The 22262-nt window shown below is 58.2% G+C and overlaps 2 protein-coding genes across 4 annotated transcripts; both read left to right on the top strand.

Annotated features, from left to right (window-relative positions):
• The first annotated feature begins 1702 nt into the window (after nucleotides 1-1702).
• On the top strand, nucleotides 1703-13328 carry GOT2 (glutamic-oxaloacetic transaminase 2). The gene is made up of 10 exons (XM_075160937.1): nucleotides 1703-1859; nucleotides 6935-7091; nucleotides 8503-8631; nucleotides 8998-9057; nucleotides 9179-9340; nucleotides 9999-10103; nucleotides 11024-11174; nucleotides 11404-11569; nucleotides 12545-12695; nucleotides 13188-13328. The coding sequence occupies exons 1-10, from the start codon at nucleotides 1792-1794 to the stop codon at nucleotides 13308-13310; spliced, it is 1272 nt and encodes a 423-aa protein (XP_075017038.1). The 5' UTR covers nucleotides 1703-1791; the 3' UTR covers nucleotides 13311-13328.
• Nucleotides 13329-15343: 2015 nt separating this feature from the next.
• On the top strand, nucleotides 15344-21950 carry SLC38A7 (solute carrier family 38 member 7). Of its 3 annotated transcripts, none has more exons than XM_075160934.1 (11): nucleotides 15344-15456; nucleotides 16659-17100; nucleotides 17335-17533; nucleotides 17622-17766; nucleotides 18511-18609; nucleotides 19835-19892; nucleotides 20259-20373; nucleotides 20561-20708; nucleotides 20793-20992; nucleotides 21242-21296; nucleotides 21390-21950. In XM_075160934.1, exons 2-11 carry the CDS (start codon nucleotides 16834-16836, stop codon nucleotides 21490-21492), a joined length of 1389 nt encoding a protein of 462 aa, XP_075017035.1. In that variant the 5' UTR covers nucleotides 15344-15456; nucleotides 16659-16833; the 3' UTR covers nucleotides 21493-21950. The 3 variants fall into 3 exon arrangements, with proteins under 3 accessions (XP_075017035.1, XP_075017037.1, XP_075017036.1); XM_075160936.1 differs by lacking the exon at nucleotides 15344-15456 and adding an exon at nucleotides 15619-16508; XM_075160935.1 differs by lacking the exon at nucleotides 15344-15456 and having other exon boundaries at nucleotides 15619-17100.
• The last annotated feature ends 312 nt before the right edge of the window (nucleotides 21951-22262 follow it).

Below are 22262 nucleotides of genomic sequence, written 5' to 3'. Positions count from 1 at the left end.
GTGCAGTGCGGTCCTATATGGCCATGTATGGCCCAGTACAACCCTATACAGCCCAGTACGGCCCAGTACAGTCCTGTACGGCCCAGTATGGTGCAGTACAGTCCTGTATGGTGCAGTGCAGTCCTATATGACCATGTACAGCTCCATACAACCCTATACAGCCCAGTACAGCCCAGTACAGCCCAGTATGGTGCAGTACAGCGCAGTATGGTGCAGTACAGTCCTGTACGGCCAGTAGAGTCACGTACGGCCCAGTATGGTGCAGTACAGCCCAGTACAGCCCAGTATGGTGCAGTACAGCGCAGTATGGTGCAGTACAGTCCTGTACGGCTAGTAGAGTCACGTACGGCCCAGTGTGGTGCAGTACAGCCCAGTACAGCCAAGTACGGTGCAGTACAGCCCAGTATGGTGCAGCATAGTCTTGTACAGCCCAGTATGGTGCAGTACAACACAGTACGGCCCAGTATGGTGCATTACAGTTCTGTATGGCCCAGTATAGTCCTGTACAGCCCAGTATGACCCAGTACAATCCTATACAGCCCAGTATGGCCCAGTACAGACCAGTATGGTGCAATACAGTCCAGTATGGCCAAGTACAACCCTGTACAGCCCAGTATGGCCCAGTACAACCCTGTACAGCCCTGTACGGTCCTGTATGGACCAGTACAGTCCTGTTCAGCCCAGTATGGCCCAATACAGCCCTGTACAGCCCTGTACACCTCCATATGGCCCAGTAGAGCCCTGTACAGCCCAGTATAGCTCAGTATAGCCCAATATGATGCAATGCAGTCCTATATGGCCAAATACAGCCCCATACAGCCCAGTATGGCCCTGTACAGCCCTGTACGGCTCCATATGGCCCAGTACAGCCCTGTGCAGCCCAGTATGGTGCTGTACAGTCCTGTATGGCTCACTACAGCCCAGTGTGGCCCAATACCACCCTGTACAGACTTGTATGGCCCCATATGGTGCTGTACAGTCCTACACGGTTAAGCACAGCCCAGTACAGCCCTGTATGGCTCAGTACAGCCCAGTATGGCTCAGTACAGCCCAGTATGGCTCAGTGCAGTCCTATACGGCCAAGTACAGCCCCATACAGCCCAGTATGGCCCTGTACAGCCCAGTATGGTGCATTACAGTCCTGTATAGGCCGGTAGTGCCCAGTGTGGCCAATACCACCCTGTACAGACCTGTATGGTGCTGTACAGTCCCATACAGCTAAGCACAGCCCAGCTCAGCGCTATAAAGCCTAGCATGGTGCAGTACAGTCCTCTGTGCCCCAGTATGGCCCAGTACAGCCTGGTACAAAATGGCCCAGTACAGCCCCGTGTAGCCCACCGTGTCCCAGTCCAGCCCTCCACATCCCAGTACAGCCCAGTGTGGCCCACCGCATCCCAGTTGAGCCCTCCATATCCCAGTACAGCCCACTGCGGCTCACCACGTCCCAGTCAAGCCCTCCATATCCCAGTACAGCCCAGTGTGGCCCACTGCGTTCCAGTCGAGCCTTCCATATCCCAGTACAGCCCAGTGCAGCCCAGTGAGGCCCAGTCGAGCCCTCCATAATCCCAGTGCAGCCCAGTGCGGCCCAGTCGAGTACAGCCCAGTACAGCCCAGTACAGCCCAGTACAGCGCAGGACCGGGCGGGCGGCGCGGCTGCAGCGAGCCCTCCCGGCCGCCAGGGGGCGTGTGTCGGCGCGGGGCGGCGCATGCGCGGGCCGGGGGGCGGGGCGCGGGGCCGGCGGCCGCGGTGTGAGGTGTCCGCGCGCCAGCCCGCTCGCCGCCGCCGCCGCCATGGCTCTCCTGCACACCCGCCGGCTCCTCGCCGCCCCGCGCCTCGCCACCGCCGCCACCCGCGCCAGGTGAGGGCTGAGGGGCGGTTCAGTCCCCAGAACCGCCCTCCGGTGCCGGTGGAGGGGCTTTCCCGCCGCCGAGCGCCGGGCCCGGTGCCGGGCGCTCCTGTGAGGCGAGGCGAGGTGTGTGTGGGGGGGGTGGGCTGCGGGGAGGAATCGTGTCCCTCCGTGGAGCCTGTAGGCGCCGCCGGTGACGTCGCGGTGGGGAAGGGAGTTGCCGGGGGGACGGCGCGCGGATTGGCTGGGGTACGCGGCGAGTCGGGGGGCGCGCGGCGCCTCCTCGCGCTCTGATTGGCTGCGGCCGGGCCCGGCGCCCCCTGCCTGCCCTTGAGGGCGCGTGGGTACGCGGCGGGGCGGTGCGCGCACGTGCAGCGTGCACCGGGGCCGGGGGGGACCCTGTGCACGGAGAAATGGGGCCGGGCGGGACTCTGCGCTCCGTGCAGTGGGGCCGGGGTGCTGCTGGTGGTGGTGTGCACCGGGGCCGGGGGGACCCTGTGCAGCGAGAAATGGGGCCGGGGTGCTGCTGGTGGTGGCGTGCACCGGGGCCGGGGGGATCCTGTGCAGCGAGAAACGGGCCTGGCGTGCCACAGGGCACGAGGGGCCCCAGGTGCTGTGAAACGGGGCTGGGGTGCTGCTGCCGGTGCACACCGTGCAATGGGGCCAGGGGGACCCCCTGGACCGTGAAAGGGGGCTGGGGTTCTGCTGCCTGGCACGCAGCATGTCGTGGGAGCACAGGGTCCCCATGCACCATGAAATGGGGCTGGGGTGGTGCTGCCAGCGTGCGGTGCTGCCTGCGCCGGAGCCGTGCCTTCAGGTGTGCAAAGCCTGGTGGGAGCAGGGTGGGAGCGAGGGGGTTTCTGCGAGGACCGGTTCTACGCTGGCGGCTCTGGACTCCGCTGTCTCTGAAGCCAGCAGGGGGGTGGATGGAAGGATACAGGGTGCAGCTGGAGCCCTGCAAAGAGCCCAGAACAGCTCCACAAAGTACGGCTGACCTGGGAGCCAGGCTGGGAGCACCACCGTGACCAGGTGGCCGAGCAGCAGAGCATGCAGAGGGACCTGGGCAAGGCCTCGCTGCTCTCCAGAGCCCTTTGACTCCTGGCCCACGCTGGCTCAGGGAGATTTAAGGAGCAGCTCCCAGCCCTTGTCAGTGCAGGAAAGCAGTGGGTTTTTATTTCGCCGTTCCAGCAGATAAAGAAGGCTATTAGATACTGATTAACCCTGTTCTGTCCAGCATGGCCGCTCGCTGCCTTGTGAGACGAATGCTCCCAGCCCCTGCTTCTTCTGAGGCAGCCTTCTGGCTCTCCTCAGCAGGTCCAGGGGAGCAGGTATCTAGAAGTCGTGTTTTCTGCCCTTGGACTGTAGCAGGCCTGTGAAAGGTGTGCAAGCCCGCTGGCAATAGCTTTGCTTTTCTCAAGCTTGTTATACAGCAAACTATAAATTACCAAATTGAATTGAGGTCACCTAAAAGAGACCGTCCCTTTTGTGGGTAAAGAGCCTTTGTGCACAGCCCCGGGTTGTTCCCGAAGAGTGGCTCGTTATCCCGCACCAGGGGATGCCAAGCAGTGATTAGCAGTTTTCTCCTTCCTTATCTTCAGCAACTTCATGTGGTGCTCGGAGCTGTTACAGTTGCTCTTGCTCCGTGCCTGGAATGGTCTTTCCGAAATCAGGACTGAAGTGAAGAGATACGAAATGGTTAAAATGGCTCCCTTGACACACAAATGCTAATTAAGGTGATAACTCAGTCTGCTGCTCTGACGGATCACCAGACAGCTATTTTAAATGCTTTTCTTGGTGGGAAGCTTACCGCAGCTGGCTGGGGCAATGAATTTTTAGGCTTGAAAGGACCGTAGTAGCCGGAGCAGCCCGTTGGCATTGTTCTTGTGGAAATATTTGCTTTAGCTGTGGTATCCAGCCAGCATCGCCTCTGGCCCTTCCGCTCTGCTCCGGCTTGCAGAATGGCTGTAGGGGCTTTGGCAGAGGTTTTGAAATCCAGTATCTGACGTTGGCTGTACCTCAGGGAGCGCGGATTGGCCTCTTCACAATGGAAACCTTCACTGGACTAGTGAACGCTTGCTTACCTGCAGGAAAACTTGCTTTCTGGGCTTGGCTTGAGTCCATGAGCGCGCTCTTAGGTCTCTGCAGCTCGGGCCGTGCGTTCCACGTACATTTTTAAAGGGTCTTGCTGGTTTATGCATTTTCCTACCTTCTCTCTGTCCCATCTGTCACACTGCGCTTGCATTAAACTGGCTCGGAAGACCAGCCTGGCTGAAGAGTATGGAGACTACTTGAATAGCAGGTCTGCTCAGCACCTAAACTCTAACTCAGGCCGCCTGTGTTCAAGTCCCGTAGCTGGAAAACGTGCTTTCTTTGGCTTACGTCGTGTAGCCCTCAGGTACTTCAACCCCAGCTTAAACTCACCTTCGTTTAGTTTTCTGCACTGAAATACCTCCAGCCTGGCAGAGGAGGTGTGCAGTTTATAACTTTGGCCTTTATTCAAGACCAATGCTCTTTTAATTGCTCAAAATAAAATATAACGCAATGCAGAGACAACAACGTTACGGTGACGTGGGGTAGCAGTATGTTAGGACTTGTGGCCTCGGATCCCTGGTAGATCATTTTTCCCAAACCCCTGAATAGAAAGCTTTGCCTCTGTGATCTCTTGGGTATCCTGATGGGTTTGGACAACTCAGCCTGGACTTTTTCCTCCTGTCTCCCTGCAAGCTCACCTCCCTGGGAACAGCAGAGGAGTCTTTCTTTGGCCTTCACCCCAAAACCTTCAGGCTGAGAACGGGAAAATCAGTCCTAAACCTACCCTTCGCTGCCTTAAGCCGATAGAAAGACCGGCTCAAAACGAAAGTACTTAACTCTCCGGAGTGCTGCAGCTTCAGTAAATGCCCGCAGGATCAGCATTAATTGCAGCAGTAGTGTATTAGAGCCCAGTGACCTGCTTAAGTGTTTGCAGGATCGGGACCTAAATACCCCAAACACTGTAAAGCCGCTTGGTGAAAAGCCCAGCAGAAGGAAGGTGCCGTCACCGTCTCCAAAGCAGCAGCTCTTTAAAATAGATGGCCGGGCTCCTGCAGCCCTCGATACCAAAATAACCTGAGACCAGGTAAACCGCAGAGGGAGACGCTCCTGTGCAGGGTGTGTTTGTCTCTTCCCCCGCCTCTCCACTGCCGGAAAGGCGTCGGGAGAGGTTTTCCAAAGCAGCATTGCTGCCTGAACCTGCGGTAGGTTTTTGCCGCGACAGCCCCCTCGGCGTGTCCTGCTCAGGTCGCTCCCTCCCCGCTGGCTGCAGCCCGTGTCCCTCTCTGCAGGGTGCGTGTTGCTGGCACGACTGACTCATCCTCCTTTCTAAGTTGATCCTGTACTTAACCGGAGAGGTAATTAACACTTGTTAGTGGTCTAGAAAATGCTAAGCACATCTTCCATTTTTAAACTACCTGAGGTGGCTCTGCTTCGTACGTGTTTGCTGCCCTTTTTTTCCACAGAGCGTGTCACGAGGAGAAACAGAGGCTTTTTATTTGGAAATACTGAACTGATGGGACGAGCAGTTAAGTCTGAGGAGGGCGAATGATGTTTGGGGCCCCGTGAGATGCAATCTACATACACGTGCTAGTGCAAAGTATGTTTATGTAGTGAGTAAACTGGGTCTAAATGGACCCAAAACAGGGGCAGGGTGGAGGGGAAAGATGATTTTGTGAGTTCTGCTGATCACTAGCGTTAGAGCTTCCTTAACCCGCCTGCCCTGCTGCCTTCAGATGTGCTGTACCTGTCACCACAGCGAGCGTTCAGCAGGAGCTGGCCCGGGGGTGGCTCCAGGCTGCCTGCATTCCCTGGGGCAAAACCCAGCCCCGGGACAACATTCCCGTGTTGGGAAAGCTTGTTATCCTCACGTGAGGCGGCCTTCCCCGGGCTGCAAACCTTTGTAAAGCTGGCAGCATTGCCTTTAGCAATCAAGTCTGAACCCTGCCCCAGAAGAGATAAACCCAATCTACCTCATGCCACACGCTTTGTCCCCCACCGGGCTCGGGGGTCTGGGTAGGCGCCTGCATGATGCTGTGAGTCAGGATGCTCAGAGCTGCGTGGAACCATCATCTTTAGTGCTCCTGTCTTCAGGAAGGGGCTGTTACAGCCGCAGCCCTCCATCAGGCAGGTTAAAAACCACCACAGCTCTTCTCTTGCACTGTGTACAAGCCTGCAGAGGCTGGACGTGGGACTGGGCAGAGGCTGTGGCCAAAGGGAAAATAACGGGTTCTTTTTATAGCATGGTCTAGTCTGCCCTTGACATTAAGAGAGCCTCTCCATCTTCAGGATGTCTTGCCAAGAGGGCAGAGGCAAGTGGTTTGTAGAGCGGCTGCTGGGGAGTGGGGGGCAAAGCTCCTCCTGACGCAGGGAGGTTTTGTGCTTGACAGCAAGGGAAGGGGCCTTCACATCGGAGCTTGTCACTTGTCACACTGGGAAGAAAGTGTCCTCTGCGATTTCCAGGAAAACAGCATTTGGCTACGACATCCCTCTTGAAGCGAGGCAGAGTTTGTAGAGCAGGGAAGGGAAATACCTTCGTTAAGTCAGCCAACGTTGCAGGAAAAGCAGATTAGTTTTCGCACACAAGAGCGCTTCCAGGAGTTTGGAAGAGGCTCCGTTTTCGTGCGTCGTGCAGTTGCCTGGGTCCGGCCGAGGTTCCCTGGAAGGGACTAACCTACGTGATCCCACCTGTAGGCTGTGAAGAGGTGGCACTTGGCAGAGCATAAGAGTTTAAGGCTTGTTTCCTGGGGCCTTTCTGGTGCCGGCACGTGAGGCAAGCAGGGCCGTTTCTATGCATTGATGACTTGGCAGGGGTCAGTTATCTTCAGCCACGGTGAACTGAGGCTCTTTGCCCATTCTGCAATGTAAAATGCAGTGCCAGATCATGGAGCGTAAAGGAGTTGGGTTTTTTCCCCTTTGGATAATTCTCTTACCACTGCTTGTACCTTTCCCCGTGGTTTAAAGACAAGATTTCCCTTGAGGTTTTCTCTCTGGCCATGTTGGTGCACATCCCTGCCCAGTTCTCAAGCCTAATTCTTAGCTTCTTTTTTTCCTTTCAGCTCATGGTGGTCTCATGTGGAGATGGGTCCCCCCGACCCCATCCTGGGGGTGACAGAAGCTTTCAAGCGCGACACCAACTCCAAGAAGATGAACCTGGGTGTGGGGGCGTACCGGGATGACAACGGGAAGCCGTACGTCCTGAACTGTGTTCGCAAGGTGAGCCTGGTGCTGGCTGCGGGGCAGGGCCGGATCCAGGTGTCGGGCGCCCTGGAGGGGAAGGCCTCTAGGCAAGGTTTGCCTGTTGGTCCTTGGAATAAGCTTCGGCTCCAAGAGAGCAGGACTGTTCCTGGATGTCTTCCTTAGCAGGACTAATGCTTTTGAGACGCAACAGAGACGGCTGTTAAGTAGTAGGGGGTAAAACAGGGAATACGTGTGCTATTCCCAGCCGGGTAAATCTAATTTGTTGCGGACTTTCACGAGCCCTCCAACACAGCCGCCCTCTGAACTTCAAGGTGTTTCTTGAGTAGGCTGATGTTCCCTGGGCCAGCCCACATGGGAGGAAAGAGCTGACGTTGTCCCCTTGATGGATTAGTCTTAGAAATTCTGCTGAGCCGTTGTTACCAGTTTCTCCATAAGCCAGTCTAAAACTCCAGCCCAGGGAGGTGGATGTGGACACTGCCCTTGAGGGGATTACGGAGCCTTTAGGGCTGTAAGTGTAGAAATGGGCTGTTAAATAGCGGGCAGCTGACACACGTATTGACTGGCTGGTCTCCTTGGCGGAGGGAGGATGCGTTGTCCATGTTTCTCATCAGCGTGGGGTTTAAAGCCATCCCTTGCCCTCGCTCTCCCCGTGTCACGTATTGCAGCTGGGTCACAACCGGGGAGCCCGTGTGGTGTCGCAGGAGCGGTTTCCTGGTGGTATGTGAGTGCTGCTGGGTCTGTCCTGCCGCTCTGGGAGCATGGATGGGGTTCCCAGAGCGCTCCAGATGTCTCTGTCACTGCACTTTTCCCGAGCATGGCTCCTTGTCCGCTGTTCTTGCGGCCACCCTCTTACCCTGTGTTAGGTAAGGACTTGGACTGGTTTCTGATGCAGGGTCTGCTTGAAGGAAGTAGGGATTAGCAAAGCTGGGGGGAGCCACGTTTAAAGGTTGGGTGAGCTAGCGTTCAGACGGGCTGCTTTCAAAATCGGCTGGGGTTTTTGGAGTATGTTTTTTTAACCTGCTCCATCTAGTTCAATAACACTCCCAGCATGACGAGGCCCTACAGAGGGCTTGCTGTCCTACCTGGTTTTGGGATGCCGTTCGGTAACAGTCAAGTCTTGCCTTCCTGCAGGACAATTCCTGCTTGGGCAAAGAAACGTGTGTCCTTGTGCAGCGGCGTTGACTTGTAACGGACTTGAGGGCTCTGGTGGCCGCTGGGCACCTTGCCCTGTGGTAAAAGCAGAGTGTCACCTGAAATGTTTACTGCTGCCCTGGCTTTGAATGAGCCCTGATCTCTGAAGGGAAACTCCTCTAAACCAACCTTTGCCCCTCTTGAGCAAGTGAATGTGAAGAGAAGCGCCCTTGAGCTGTCCACCATCCTCTCCACGGTGATGCCTTCCTTGCTGAATGTGTGTCCTCCTTCCCAGGCGGAGGCCGTGATAGCATCCAAGAAGATGGACAAGGAGTACTTGCCCATCGGGGGGCTGGCGGATTTCACCCGGGCATCCGCAGAACTGGCCCTGGGTGAAAACAGTGAGGCTTTCAAGAGCGGCCGGGTAAGGAGCGAGCTGGGGAGCAGGGGCAGCACTGTCTGATGCACGGTTGGTACGTGGGTGCCCAGCAAAAGTGGAAGGGCTGGCAGGTACTCATGCCTCTGAGTTGCAAGCTGACCAGACCCAAGGACAACTGCTTCCTCTGAAGGCTGGGGTGAAATAGCCCTTCCCGAGGAGGAGATTTGACCTTGCCAGGGGTCCCAACTCCTGCAACTGCAGTTGCTGACCCACAGGGTTCCCTCCAGCCCCACGTCCCTGTTTGAGGGAGCTGTGGCAGAGGAGTGCTTCTGCCAATGCTGACGCAGTGACTGGGCTTTCCCTGTATCATACCGTGGCTGCTCAGACATGTATTTATTTCTTCCCTTGCAGTATGTCACTGTGCAGGGTATTTCTGGGACCGGATCTCTGCGAATTGGAGCCAATTTTTTGGTGAGTCCCTGGCTGGTGGGGGAAGGAAAGGTCATCTTTTGACTGGAGGTGAATCTTTGGGGTTTTCTAACTGCTTGAATCTTTTCAACCTGTTTGAACACTCTGTCTTTCTCTTGATCAGCAACGGTTTTTCAAGTCTAGCCGTGATGTGTATCTACCCAAACCGTCCTGGGGCAATCACACACCCATTTTCCGTGACGCTGGCCTGCAACTTCAGGCTTACCGCTACTACGACCCCAAGACATGCAGCCTTGACTTCTCTGGAGCCATGGATGACATTTCTGTGAGTTGCCTTTTCTGCCTGGAAGCAGGGAGGTGGTGTGGGGAGATGGGTGATCATCTTGCTTTAGCCCAAATATCATAGAATCATAGAACAGTTTGGTCAGAAGGGACCTTTAAAGGTCATCGAGTCCAACCCTCCCACCATGGGCAGGGACATCTTCAACCAGATCAGGTTGCTCAGAGCCCCGTCCAACCTGACCTTGAATGTTCCCAGGGATGGGGCATCTACCACCTCTCTGGGCAACCTGTGCCAGTGTCTCACCACCCTCATCGTAAAACATTTCTTCTCTATATCTAGTCTGAATCTCCCCTCTTTTAGTTTAAAACCATTACCCCTTGTCCTGTCGCAACAGGCCCCACTAAAAAGTCTGTCCCCATCTTTCTTATAAGCCCCCTTTAAGTATTGAAAGGCTGCAATAAAGTCTCGCTGGAGCCTTCTCTTCTCCAGGCTGAACAACCCCAACTTTCTCAGCCTTTCCTCGTAGGAGATGTGTTCTATCCCCCTGATCATTTTCAAGTATGATGCCTGAAGGCACCAAATGAAGGCTAGAAGCCTTGCAGAGCTTGTCTAAGCTGTCTAGGGCAAGAGTCCCACCTCAGCTGCTGAGGAGAGTGCTCAGAGGTCATTAATAATTTATTCTCTGTAACATCTTCCTCAGAAAATTCCAGAGAAGAGCATCATCCTCTTGCATGCTTGTGCTCACAACCCCACTGGAGTGGATCCCCGGCAGGAGCAATGGAAGGAGATGGCTGCTATGGTGAAGGTGAGCAGGAGAGTGTCCCAGGGGTACTGTGCTGCTCCTGGGAAAACCACATCGCCGGGCTTTCATGGGCGGTATCTTCATTGCGCTAAAGGTTACTCCCTTCCCTGAAGCCAGGATGGGTGTCATGTTCCTGCACTGAAGACAGGAGCCAGACAAGTGCACCTCTGACGCTTCTAGCTGACCGTCAGACTTTCTGCTGGCACCTTCCCAGGAAGCTGGGGTAGGGAGACCTGAAAGGAGAGCAGCAGGGTTGAAAGAGTGAGCTGTGATAGCTGGAGAGGGTCTCCCAGTGCTGGTGTATTAAAAATCCTGGAAGATCTTTCACGTGCCTGGTGTCTCCTCACAAGTTTCAGCTAGAAACAGATAGGGCCGGGTTCTTCCTTCATCCTTCTCCTCTTCCTCCCTGCTGCTCCCCCAAGCTGTAGCCGGTGAAATTTGGCTTGGGGATGCCTGGCCTTAGTAGTGTTCTGAGAATTGGTAGATATCAAAGTGGCCTCTGGGGCCTACAGATGGCTGCGGGTTCCCGACCGAGGGGCAGTGCGGCTGGGTTATCTGCCTAGAGGCATTGGAAGGGCTGGCACCTGCCCAGAGGGTTCCCAGGTGGTTTTCCTGGAAACTGATAATACAGGAGACACTGAAATGGAATAATTTATTACTGCTGAATCCAATTCTGCCTTCAGGGCCAGACTGCACATCCCATAAATGCGCTGGGAGGGTCGTGATCCGCTGTTTGGATGTGTGGTGGGTGGCTGTGGTTTTGGGACTGCCTTCCCTGTTGCAAACAAAGGGGAATGGCTCTACTTCTGGAGCAGCACAGTTGCAGTTGAGCAGCCCGCTGCCTTGTGGCTCTTTTCAGCCTGCTGCCCTGCTCTCTGGGGGGGTGTTCAGCTCCTGTGACACTCCCTCCCTTCCGTTGGCAGAAACGGAACCTCCTCGTGTACTTTGACATGGCCTACCAGGGCTTTGCCAGCGGGGACATCAACCGGGATGCCTGGGCTGTGCGGTATTTCATCGAGCAGGGCATCAACGTCATCTTGTCACAGTCCTACGCCAAGAACATGGGGCTGTACGGTGAGTAGGGCGGGTGGTGCGGGGACGGTTTCATCCGGGCTGCTGGAGGGACGCCGCTGCCGCCGGGGTTTAGCAGCCAGTGTCTTTGTGCTGCCTGCGTTCGTCCAGCAGGAGATGACCCGCTGGCAGCTGGTGGAGACCCTTCTAGAGAGCAGAAAGCTGTGTGGCATCGGGTACCCGGCCCTGGGTATCAAGGGCAGAGGCTGGGACCTGATTACCCCTCTTTCAGGAGAGCGTGCGGGTGCCTTCACGGTGATCTGCAGCGACGCAGAGGAAGCCAAGAGGGTCGAATCACAGCTGAAGATCCTCATCCGCCCCATGTACTCCAACCCACCCCTGAACGGAGCCCGCATCGCCTCCATCATCCTGAACACCCCTGACCTTCGGAAGGAGTGGTAAGAGGGAACCCCCAAAGCTCACGACAGCAGGATGTGAGGTCTTTCTGTGGCAGCCCTGTGCTGTGCTCACTGCCCGCTGCTGTCACGGGCAGCTCATAGCTTCAGGGGTACAGTCAGAACCACGTGCCACCCCTTTCCTCTGGAGAAATCCCTGCTCGTGTCCTGGCATCAGCTGGTATCGGCCCAACCTGACACAAACAGGTTTCCCTTGTGTTACCAAGGCAGAAAACGCTGTAAAGGAGGAGATAAAGCTCCCCTAGGATTGAGCTGCCTGTCCAAGGAGTGGAAAAGACTGACTGAGGCGCTGTAGCCACGTAGTATGTCACACACGGGGGAAGTGGAAGCGTAAGCCCCCTGGGAATAAGACGCAGGAATGTAACCCTCGTGCCCTAAGCCTGCTTCCTGGCGTCAGCCTGTGCTGCTCTCCCGGCCCCTCGGTGTCAAGTCCCTGCCGGCAGCTGGCCTGGCGGAACAAAGGCTGGCTGTGTGTGGTGGCCTCGCTGGGAGCTGTGTTCCTTTGGCACGCTGACGCTTGTGCCTGATCCAGGGCCCGGCAGAGACGTCTCCTAGCTGTGCTGCCTGGAGCAGGGATGTCTGCCTGTGCTGGGAGGTACCCCCGCACTCTCCATTTATCTGCAGATACTATTTTATCTGCGTTTGGGCAGTGCTAACATGAGGCCTCCTACTCGCCTGTGGCTTTCAGAAGTGAGAAATGCCGATACTCTGGTAGTAGTGTCCAACAGCTATGGAATAAATAGATAGCCATCACCTTCAGGTACCAGGAGAAAGAAGCAGCTCCCCAGCGGGAGCTACACGTTCACGCTCTCTGGTCTCTGCTCATCTGCATCCCCCATGTTTGTGGGGTGTGAGGCCCTTCCAGGTGGAGAGGGTTGATTCCCAGTAGCTGGCGGGGGCAGGCAGCGTTGCTGCATCCCAGCCCTGCTCTGAGCGGTTCCTGGGTTGGCTTCTCAGGCTCGTGGAGGTGAAGAGCATGGCTGACCGGATCATCAGCATGCGGACTCAGCTGGTGTCCAACCTCAAGAAAGAGGGATCCTCCCACAACTGGCAGCACATCACTGACCAGATCGGCATGTTCTGCTTCACGGGGCTGAAGCCTGAGCAGGTAAACACAGTCCCTGTGGTCTCAGGATGTTGTTTGTGGTCCTTGTCAGCAAGATCTTGACTGCGGGTGCCAGAATGAGCCCTCGTGGGCAGTTCTTCCTCCAGGAGGAACATCCTCCAAGCCTGCAGGACTGGAGCATCATGGGGACCCATGTCTTGCTCTGCTCCCTGCTGCGCTTGCAGAGGTTGAAAGCAGACATAGCCTGCTTATCTGTCAAAGGAAGCAGTCATGTGGTGCCGCTCTGAGGTGACCTTCCAGGTCAGCTCAAGGGAGGTGACTCTCCTGGCCGAACATCCGCAGGGTTTGTGTGTTGCCCGCGAACCGAGCAGCATCTCTCTTGGTTTACAGGGTGCGCTGCTGGCTCTGCAGGTAGCGGGGTGCCATGTCTGCTGGCTCCCAGTTCGCTTTCAGTTCTGGCAAGCTGGGTAAATTTGCACTCTGCTAAGAGAGCAGAGGTTGGCCTGCGGTTTGAACTCTGCTCTTTCACCCCAGGTGGAGCGGCTGATCAAGGAGTTCTCCATCTATATGACGAAGGACGGACGAATCTCTGTGGCGGGAGTTACATCGGGCAATGTAGGTTACCTGGCTCATGCCATCCATCAAGTCACAAAGTAAAGACAAAGGTGTGCTGGAGCTGGTGGCCTTCCCTTCTCCACCGGTCGAAGATGGGGAGGGAAAGGAAACAAGCAGAATACTTCCAACCACAGCACTTGACGCCGCTGCTGAATGTATCTTGTAGATGAGTTGTTGTAGAAGCCTAGTCAAAACCACCCTGCGTTGTGGAGCAGGGACATCGTTGCTGGCTCCCGCTCGTCACAGCCGTTCTCCCCTGCTGTCCATCCTTTGTCCATCAGCCCCAGCACCCATCTACACTGGAGGAAGCAAATGCTTAGCACTGCCATCCTACTGGCGTAGGCACCAAAGGCTTCCCCACACTCGTTTCTCCGCAAGAAGGCTTTGTGAGGCTGTTGGCCGCTGGCCCAAGTGGCAGCGGGCGAGGAGCTGGGTGGGCTGAGTGGGAGGGCTGCTCAGGTGTGCTCCTGCCACCTCCTCAGCCGGTCCCTGCTGCCAGCAGGCTCCATCCTCCTCATCCTCCAAGCCCGGGGCTGGGCAGCAAAAGCTGCCCTTCCACAACCAGCTCTGCGGACTTTTCACTGCTAAAATCCGCTCCACTGTTGGCTTCATTCTTTCCATCTGGGAATCTCCTTTCAAGTGTAATTCACGGTGGCATTGGTGTGTGGGGCGGACCCGTGTCCCTCCTCTAAACCTGCCTGGTTCTCCTGGCTGCACTCCCGTGCCCTGAGGTGAAACAATTTCTCGCCCCCCGCAATAAGAACCTCCTCTGAAAACTGCTCTCTCGGTCTCTGCCTCTCCCCGTTCCTCCCGCAGCCCAGCCCCGTCCCCCCAGCAGCCCTCCCTGCGAAGCAGGGTCTGTGTGTGTCCCCCAAAGCCATGAGAGGTGGGCCCCGCTATGTCCACCCTCACGCGGGGGTGCGGGGTGTCCCTCTCATCTGCTCTGTTCAGCCAAAATTCTGGCCACTCCAGAAAAGAGGAGGGGAAGATCCCGAGGGAAGTCTGAGAGCTGACGACTCAAAAAGCATTCTGTCCTTTTACACCGAGTGTTCCCGAGGCCCCGGTGACTCACTGGACTCTGATTTTTAATCCAAATAAACTGGCACACGGCTGTGTCGAGCTGGGGACTTCCTCCTATCCTCGTGCAGCTGGATCCTGTCCCTTCCGTGCACCAAATATTCCCTGTCGGGGTCGTGCCAGCACAGGGGTTCTTGTTTGGCCAGTGAAACCCTAATCTCCCGAGAATCCCACCTAGAGAGAGGGCAGTTCCCACCCGTGTGCCCCAAGAGCACCCGGGGGGGGTGGGCTGAGGCTGCCCCAGGTGGGAGTCGATGTCACGGAGCTGGCATTGAAGCCTACGGGGTTGAACGTAAGCGTCGCTGGGGAGAGCCGTGAGTTCCCAAAGGCCGTCTGCTCCGTGCTCCGGCCACGATGGCGTTTCTCCTTGCAGCAGGCAAAGCTGCCTAACCTGGAGGGGTTACCTCTGAGCCTGCGTGAGCTTTCTCCACCCACTGGCACCTTTCCCCTTGGCAGCCGTACCAGGGCATTTTAGCAGAGCGGTCCTCGTTTCCCATTCCTGCCCAGAGCAGCCGTGTTCTCCTGGGAGCCGGGACGGGCCTGTCACCGTGCGGAAGAGGAGCCGCTTGCGCAGGCCGAGGAGGACCGGAGCCTCCGGCTGCTCCCCGGCAGACGGTTTGCGCTTCAACAGCAACGATTGTTTACATGGCCCCACGCCCGCAGCCGCTGCTTGCTCCCATTTGTGCAATAAACCGCTTTGCGTGCTGCCGCCGCGGGTGCTGCCCCGTGGGTTCTCCGGTTCTGCGTGGCTCCGGAGCTGCCGCCTCCTGCCTCTCCCGGTTGCAGAGAGCCCCTTTACCTCGCGTCAGGCCTTTCTGCTGCCCGTTCTCTTAGAATAAAAGTAGAGCCGGAGCATAGCCCTGCCTTCTCTCCCGGTCCTTGCCCGCGGGTCCCTCCGGGTTCAGCGGCGGAGCGCTGGGGATGGGTTTCCCGAAGGGGAACCCCCTCGCCGCTGCTCCCCCGGGGATGGGCATCGCTTCCCGGCCGAGATGCGGGCGGGCCGGGGGCGGACTACAACCCCCGGCGTGCAGCGGGCAGGGCGGTGCCGGCGCTGCGCCGCCGCCGAGCCCAGCCGGGGCCGGGGCCGAGCGGAGCGGGCTCCCGCCGCCCGGTGAGTGGGGCCGGGACACGGGGGTAGCCGGGAGCGGGGGTGGGGGGGGGCGTGGGGAGCCCAACGACCCGCTGGGGCCGCCTCGCCTCCCCGAGGGCATCCCCTGCAACCGCGGGGTGACGGCCACCAGCTGCGGGCCTTGCTTCTCCTGCAGTGGGGCGGGCGTGGGGCGCGCCGGGGCCCACGCGGGTCCGTGGGTCTGTCGAGTCACCCTCGGAGAAGCGTCTGCTCTCAGGGTGTCTGGTTGTCAGCGGCACGGTGGCTTTGCCTGGGGTGAAAGGACGGCCGGGCGCCCTGCGGCATCCTCCTCCGGCCACGGGAGAAGCATCGACCCCTTCCTCGTCCGGGCCAAAGCGGACCCACGGCCTGGGGACCTGCGACCGGTCCCCTCTGCGCCCCTACCCCCGGGGAGAGGGCTGCCTTTCTTCTTCCCCTGCGCAGACCTGCGGGGTTCTTCCCCTTCCCCGGACACCTTTGAAGAGGATTTGTAGCACGAGTGTGGGGTTTAAATAGCCTAGAAGGAAAGGGTGAGCTGGTCAGGAAGCGCCCCTGGAGATGTCGTCTAGGAAAAAACAGAGATTTCCCTCGAAAGAGATTTCCCTCGGCTGCGTAGGTCCCTGCGAAGCCCTGCCAGATTGTGAGGGTTGATCTCCTTCAGCTCAGCGAGGCACCGGGATGAGATCTGGGCTGTCCAGCCCCCGAGGGCTGCGGACCTGGAAGCACCAGATCTTCAGGTCCAAAAGCTTCTGAGGCACCTCGTGCTGGTGGTCACCCTGGGGGTGCGTTGGGAGCGGCTGGTCCTGCTTTTCCTGGTGACACGGTGTTTCTGCTGCGTGCGCGGGTCGTTGCCGTTGAGCCCAGCCTTGACCTTTACCCGGGAGCACATGCAGGGTGGCTCTTGCAGAGCTTGCAGGAATTGGGGTTGGAAATCAGGAAGCGAGCCGTGACGCTGGGTCTCGTGCCCACAGAAAGGCGAGTCCTTCCGTGAGGCTGCGGCTCAGTCCCCCGTCCGACGGCAGCCGTGTCCTTGCCCTGGACTCGGGGGACGAGAGGTGAGTTCTCCTGCCGTATCTCTGCTGGCATGAGGACACCTCCTGAGACCCAGGGAACTCATTTCTTCTGTGCCCCCATCTGATGCCCAGGTTATCCCGTGTTAACGTATCTTAATTAACACTTTCCGTGTCCTTCTTCATCCCTTCTAGGAGCAGTGAAGTGCCTGACACCCGCGCTGCCGCGGTCCCAGCCTGCCCGTTCGCTGCCCTCCCTGCCTGATGGAGCCAGCGCTGGCAGAGGACCCTCCTCGAGGCGGCCGGCTGAGCCCGGAGCAGGAGCGCTAGTGGGACTTGGGCGGTGGCGTGTGCCACCCTAGGAGGGACGATGGCTCAGGGCACCGGGAGCATCAACAGCGACTACAAGGACTGGGAGTGGAGCGCTGATGCCGGGGAACGGGCCAGGCTTCTGCAGAGCCCCAGCGTGGAGACGGTGCCGAAGAGCGGAGATAGCCAAGGAAACGGTCTGGGGGCCACGTCGGCTCTGGGAGCCGTCTTCATCGTGGTCAACGCTGCCCTCGGGGCTGGGCTGCTCAACTTCCCTGCTGCCTTCAGCATGGCCGGCGGCGTGGCTGCGGGCATCGCGCTGCAGATGGTGAGAGGGTGGGGAAGGGACAGTCCCTTGTCCCCCCTTGGGAGGGGACGTGGCGGGGCGGTGTGGGGCCCCAGAAGGGGCTCAGGGAGGAGGTGGCTCCTGGGAGGAAGCCCTTTTGGGTGAGGGACCCCAGAGATGCTCTTGTGTGTACAAGGGTGGCTGCCTTAGGTGGCTTTGGAGACCTTGTCGCGCTGTTGCCTCAGTGTCCCCTCCCTGCCTCTTTCCCCACACCAGTGCATGCTGATCTTCATCATCGGAGGCTTGGTCATCCTGGCGTACTGCTCGCAGGCCAGCAACGAGCGGACCTACCAGGAGGTTGTGTGGGCCGTCTGCGGGAAGGTGCCGGGCGTGCTGTGCGAGGTGGCCATCGCCGTCTACACCTTTGGCACCTGCATCGCTTTCCTCATCATCATCGGAGACCAGGAGGACAAGAGTAAGTGTGTCCCAAGGGGGAAAATATAACCAGTTGCTGTCCCTTCAGCCGGAAGGGGACAACCTGACCGCCCCGGTTGTCCCCACAGTCATTGCTGCTCTGGTGACGGAGCCCGAGGAAGCTGGGAGCAGCCGCTGGTACACAGACCGCAAGTTCACCATCAGCATCACCGCCTTTCTCCTCATCCTGCCCCTCTCCATCCCCAAGGAGATCGGCTTCCAAAAATACGCCAGGTGGGTGGGGAGAGCCCTCCGGGGCTGGGAGCCGGCATGGGCCAGCCAGCACCCACCTTAGCATGGTCCCAGGGGACAGGGAGTGGAAACACCGTGGTTCTAGTGCCATATCTGCCTGCTCGCCCCTGAGGGGTTGGACATCTCCTCCTCCACCTTCCCATGCCTCAGTTTCCCCATCTGGGAAGCAGAGGAGCTGCTGAGCACCGTGCAGCCACAGTGTCGTACTCCGGGGCTTGTATCCCTCCCTTCTGCTCGCTGGAGGAAGCGAGGAGAGCTGCTTTCAACTGCATTGTCCCCTGTCTTTGGAGTTGGCCGTCCAGCAGAAAGGAGAACCAGTAAGGGTCTCCGGGTCGGTGGTCTGCAGGCCAGCCCTGCTCCACCAAGCATCTTGGTGTAACCTGGCTGCTGGAGCTGGACCAGGGCTACCGAGGAGTGTCACTTCTTTAACACTCGCCTCTTTCTCCTGCCCAAAACCCAGCCCATCCCCTTGCTGGCAGGTCTGCCACTCACAGCGGCACAGGACAGCCCCCGAGCGCAGCAGGATTGCGTTGGCATCTGCTATGGGGACAGTGGGTGACAGTGCCTGGCATATTCCCGTGGGAAGGGAGAGCAGGGGTGGTCCTGGTGGGAAGGACTGAGGTGGCCTGGGCTGTGCGGGGAGGAAGATGGGGCTGGAGAGCTGGGAGGAGACGCTCCGCAGAGCCGGGAGGCAGCGCGCTGACGGTCTCCTGTCCCCTCTTGCAGCTCCCTAAGTGTGATAGGCACGTGGTACGTCACAGCAGTCATTATCATCAAGTACATCTGGCCCGACAAGGAGCTGGTGCCTGTGGAGATCCCCACCAGGTAAGCGCAAGAGACCTGATGCTGACGGTGGCCATCACAGCGCTGCAGAGCCAGGCAGGGGTGCGGGAGTGAGGGCTGCAAAGGCTGGGGACAAATCCTTCACGAGTCCCATCCCTGGGCCCGGGGACGCTGCATGTTAGAATCATAGAACCATAGAATCATTAAGGTTGGAAAAGACCTCTAAGATCATCGAGTCCAACCGTCAACCCAACACCCCCATGCCCACTACACCATGTCCCTCAGCGCCTCATCTACACGTCTTTTAAATACTTCCAGGGATGGGGACTCAACCACGTCCCTGGGCAGCCTGTTCCAAGGCCTGACCGCTCATTCCGTAAAGAAATTTCTCCTAATGTCCAATCTAAACCTCCCTTGGTGCAACTTGAGGCCATTTCCTCTCGTCCTATCGCTGTTACTTGGGAGAAGAGACCAACACCCACCTCGCTACAACCTCCTTTCAGGCAGTTGTAGAGCGCAATGAGGTCTCCCCTCAGCCTCCTCTTCTCCAGACTAAACACCCCCAGTTCCCTCAGCCGCTCCTCCTAAGACATGTGCTCCAGGCCCTTCACCCTTCACCCTTCATTGCCCTTCTCACCAGCTTCGTTGCTGCCAGAAGCTCCCAAGTGGCTGCATCTCTGCATGTTTCAGAGGAGCAGGTGGTGAAGGAGAGGAAAAAGACCTCTTGGAGGTCCCCATGGCTCCACCGCAGGTTTTGAGGAGAGCTGGTTGACTTTTAGCTCTGATACAGCCAGGCCCAGAGTTCCCCTGTGCAGTGCTGTGCTCACCCAGCAACTGGGTCTCTGTCCATTTTAGGATGATTTTGGTTATCTCCTTGGCCAGCACAGCCCCTGTAGCTTGTCCCCTCCCTCACGGTTTGGGGACAGTTATGGACCCTGTGCAGGCAGTGGGAATTTTAGGGCAGAGCAAAGTTTAGATGGGTTTTCAGCACTGCCCAAATAGATTCTTATTTTTTTACTGATACTTTTATTTTTGTAAGTCCTCAATTTTGGCTGGTTCCGTCTCGGTGAAAGGCCATGGTCTTGAGGGAGTGCCAGGTCCCAGGAAAACCTCGCTCCGTGCAAAGGCATCGTCCTGGGTGGGGGGACACGGTGACAGCAGAGGAGCGAGCCCATCGCTGACCACCCCCAGCTCATCCTCCCCTGGGGCGCTGGGTGGGGGGCGCGGGGGGCCCTGCTCTGACCGGTGGGTGTTTCTCTCCCGCCAGCCCCTCCACTTGGACGGCCGTCTTCAACGCCGTGCCCACCATCTGCTTCGGGTTCCAGGTAAGGCCCCGAGCCCGGCGCTCCCCTTCTCACCCTGCGGCCGCCTGGGTGGGGGACCAGCGTGGTCCAGGGATGCTCCCCCACGCGATCAGCCAAAACCCTCCCCGTGTGCTCACCGCACGGCTCTGCGAGGGGGCTGAAGCCAGTTTAACATCTCGCCGCCCCTGGATGGAGACGGATCAATTTTACCGCAGCTGGGAAGGCCAGGGCAGCCTGTCCACCCCTTTTCTTCTCCAGTGACAAACCTGGGGGGATCACGATATCATGACAAACCTGGGGATATCACGCATGGGATCCCGTGCGGCTCCCTGTGTGCTCGCGCTCAGCGCATCGCGTGTCTCCGCTCTCTCTCCGTGTCCCCGGCAGTGCCACGTGAGCAGCGTGCCCGTCTTTAACAGCATGAAGCAGCCGGAGGTGAAGACCTGGGGGGCGGTGGTGACAGCGGCCATGGTGATTGCTCTCTTCGTCTACACGGGCACTGGTGAGCGAGGGGACGCCGTGTGAGTGTGGCATGGTCCTCAGAGGGGCTGTGAGCCCTGGGAAGGGAGGGGAGTCCATCTAAGCCGCCCTGCAATGTGCCCGGTGCCATATCCATCCAAGTCTGGTCCCTCAAACGCACGTGCAGGAGGTTTGTCCCCGTCCCCCACTGACTGCTCCCCTCCCGGCAGGCGTCTGCGGCTTCCTGACCTTTGGAGCCGGCGTGGAGCAGGACGTCTTGCTGTCCTACCCCTCCAACGACATCCCCGTTGCCCTCGCCCGGGCCTTCATCATCCTCTGCGTGCTGACGTCCTACCCCATCCTGCACTTCTGCGGCCGGTGAGCGCTGGGAGGAGGCAGGGGCTGGTGTGGGCAGGGGGGGCAGCGCGGGGAAACCCCCCTGCCCTGGGTCTGTGCCCGCAGGGCTGTCTTGGAGGGTCTCTGGCTCCGCTACACCGGGGTGACGGTGGAGGAGGACGTGGTTCGGGAACGGAGGAGGCGCCTGCTTCAGACCATCAGCTGGTTCCTCCTGACCCTCCTCCTGGCTCTCTTCATCCCCGACATCGGCAAAGTCATCTCTGTCATTGGGGGCTTGGCCGCCTGCTTCATCTTCGTCTTCCCAGGTAGGGCATCCCGGGGTGCTCAGGGGCCAGCAGAGGTCTCTTAGCCTTGTGTCTCAAAGACGGAGGGAGCGGGACGGAGACGCAGGAACCGGGAGGTCTTTAGAGAAGAACGAAAGTGTGGCATGAGGACGGTCAGCAGCCCAACTATTTTGACTGGTCTCTGCTCCGTAACGGGGAGTGCAGCTCCATGGATTGTGGGGTGCCTGCTCAGTCCTCCTCTGGGTTTAATTTGCCTCCTCTCCCTTTTAGGGCTTTGCCTGATTCAAGCCAAGCTTTCCGAGATCCAAGAAACCAGGGCAATCAGGTAACCGAAACATGCTTCCTCTCTCCCCCCTTCCCCTGTGGATGTTGGCGGGAAGGTCCCCTCTAAACGTGCCCTGTCCTCCTGTATCCACAGCTGGTGGGCCCAGGTCAGCTACGGGGTGTTCATGGTCACCCTCGGAGCCTTCATCTTTGGACAGACCACTGCCAACGCCATCTTCGTGGATCTCACAGCCTGACTCCTCCTCCAGGCTGGACCACGCTGCTGCTGTGGGGATGCAGATTTCCCCTAGGACCAAAGGGAAGCGGGCAGAAAACACGTTGGCGTGTTGGGAGGATCCAAGAGGAGCGTTGTAATCTGGGGCTTGGCTGAAAGAGCCCTGCGGTGGTTTGTATCTTGTCGTCTTAACGCACCAGACAGTCAGGCTTGTCCTCTCAGCCCTGACTCCCTGGTGAAGCCAGAGCATCACTACAAGGGGACCTGTAGTCCGGGTCAAGCCCTTTCCGGCCCTCCGGGGAAGACATCACTACCTTAGACATCACTAAGGGGTCGCGGCTGGGGTTTCCGAAGGCATGCTGCTCTCACCCGTGTACCCCTGTGCTGGTGGAGCTCCTCTCCACAGCTTAAATTCCTTCTCCCAACATTGGAGGGAGACTGTGTCTTGCATAAAGGGAATTAGTAATCTTATTTATCAGACAGGGCGATATCCCCGTAGTCCTTTTCTGTGTCAGTGTTTCATTTGGTTTGAACTCTGCTTTCCTGTGGCTCATCTCGCCGGTCTCCTGCCCTTCCTCTTACATCTCCCTCCGCCTGGGCTGCGCTTTCTGTTACAAAGTGGGACCATCGCCTTCAAGCTGATTTTTTTTTTGGAGGATCAGGACGAGCCCGGGGTAGGGACACACTGGTGCAACGTTTCCCCTGCCAGGGGTTGCTCACTCGCTAGAGAAGGTGCTGTGGCTGCATCGACCTACTGGAGACACTACGCTAGAGCAAAGCTCTTCTCCAAAT

The sequence above is a fragment of the Calonectris borealis genome, chromosome 12, assembly GCF_964195595.1.
Source record: "Calonectris borealis chromosome 12, bCalBor7.hap1.2, whole genome shotgun sequence".
NCBI lineage: Eukaryota > Metazoa > Chordata > Aves > Procellariiformes > Procellariidae > Calonectris > Calonectris borealis.
This window is presented reverse-complemented; position numbering and strand designations above follow the sequence as displayed.

Bases quoted from the DNA above. Each gene is read 5' to 3' on its own strand.
- GOT2 (XM_075160937.1), top strand. From the start codon at position 1,792: ATGGCTCTCCTGCACACCCGCCGGCTCCTCGCCGCCCCGCGCCTCGCC. The intron at 7,092-8,502 runs GTGAGCCTGGTG...CCTCCTTCCCAG, and splicing joins TCCTGAACTGTGTTCGCAAG to GCGGAGGCCGTGATAGCATC. The intron at 9,058-9,178 runs GTGAGTCCCTGG...TCTCTTGATCAG, and splicing joins GAATTGGAGCCAATTTTTTG to CAACGGTTTTTCAAGTCTAG.
- SLC38A7 (XM_075160934.1), top strand. From the start codon at position 16,834: ATGGCTCAGGGCACCGGGAGCATCAACAGCGACTACAAGGACTGGGAG. The intron at 20,993-21,241 runs GTAGGGCATCCC...TCTCCCTTTTAG, and splicing joins CTTCATCTTCGTCTTCCCAG to GGCTTTGCCTGATTCAAGCC. The intron at 21,297-21,389 runs GTAACCGAAACA...CTGTATCCACAG, and splicing joins CAAGAAACCAGGGCAATCAG to CTGGTGGGCCCAGGTCAGCT.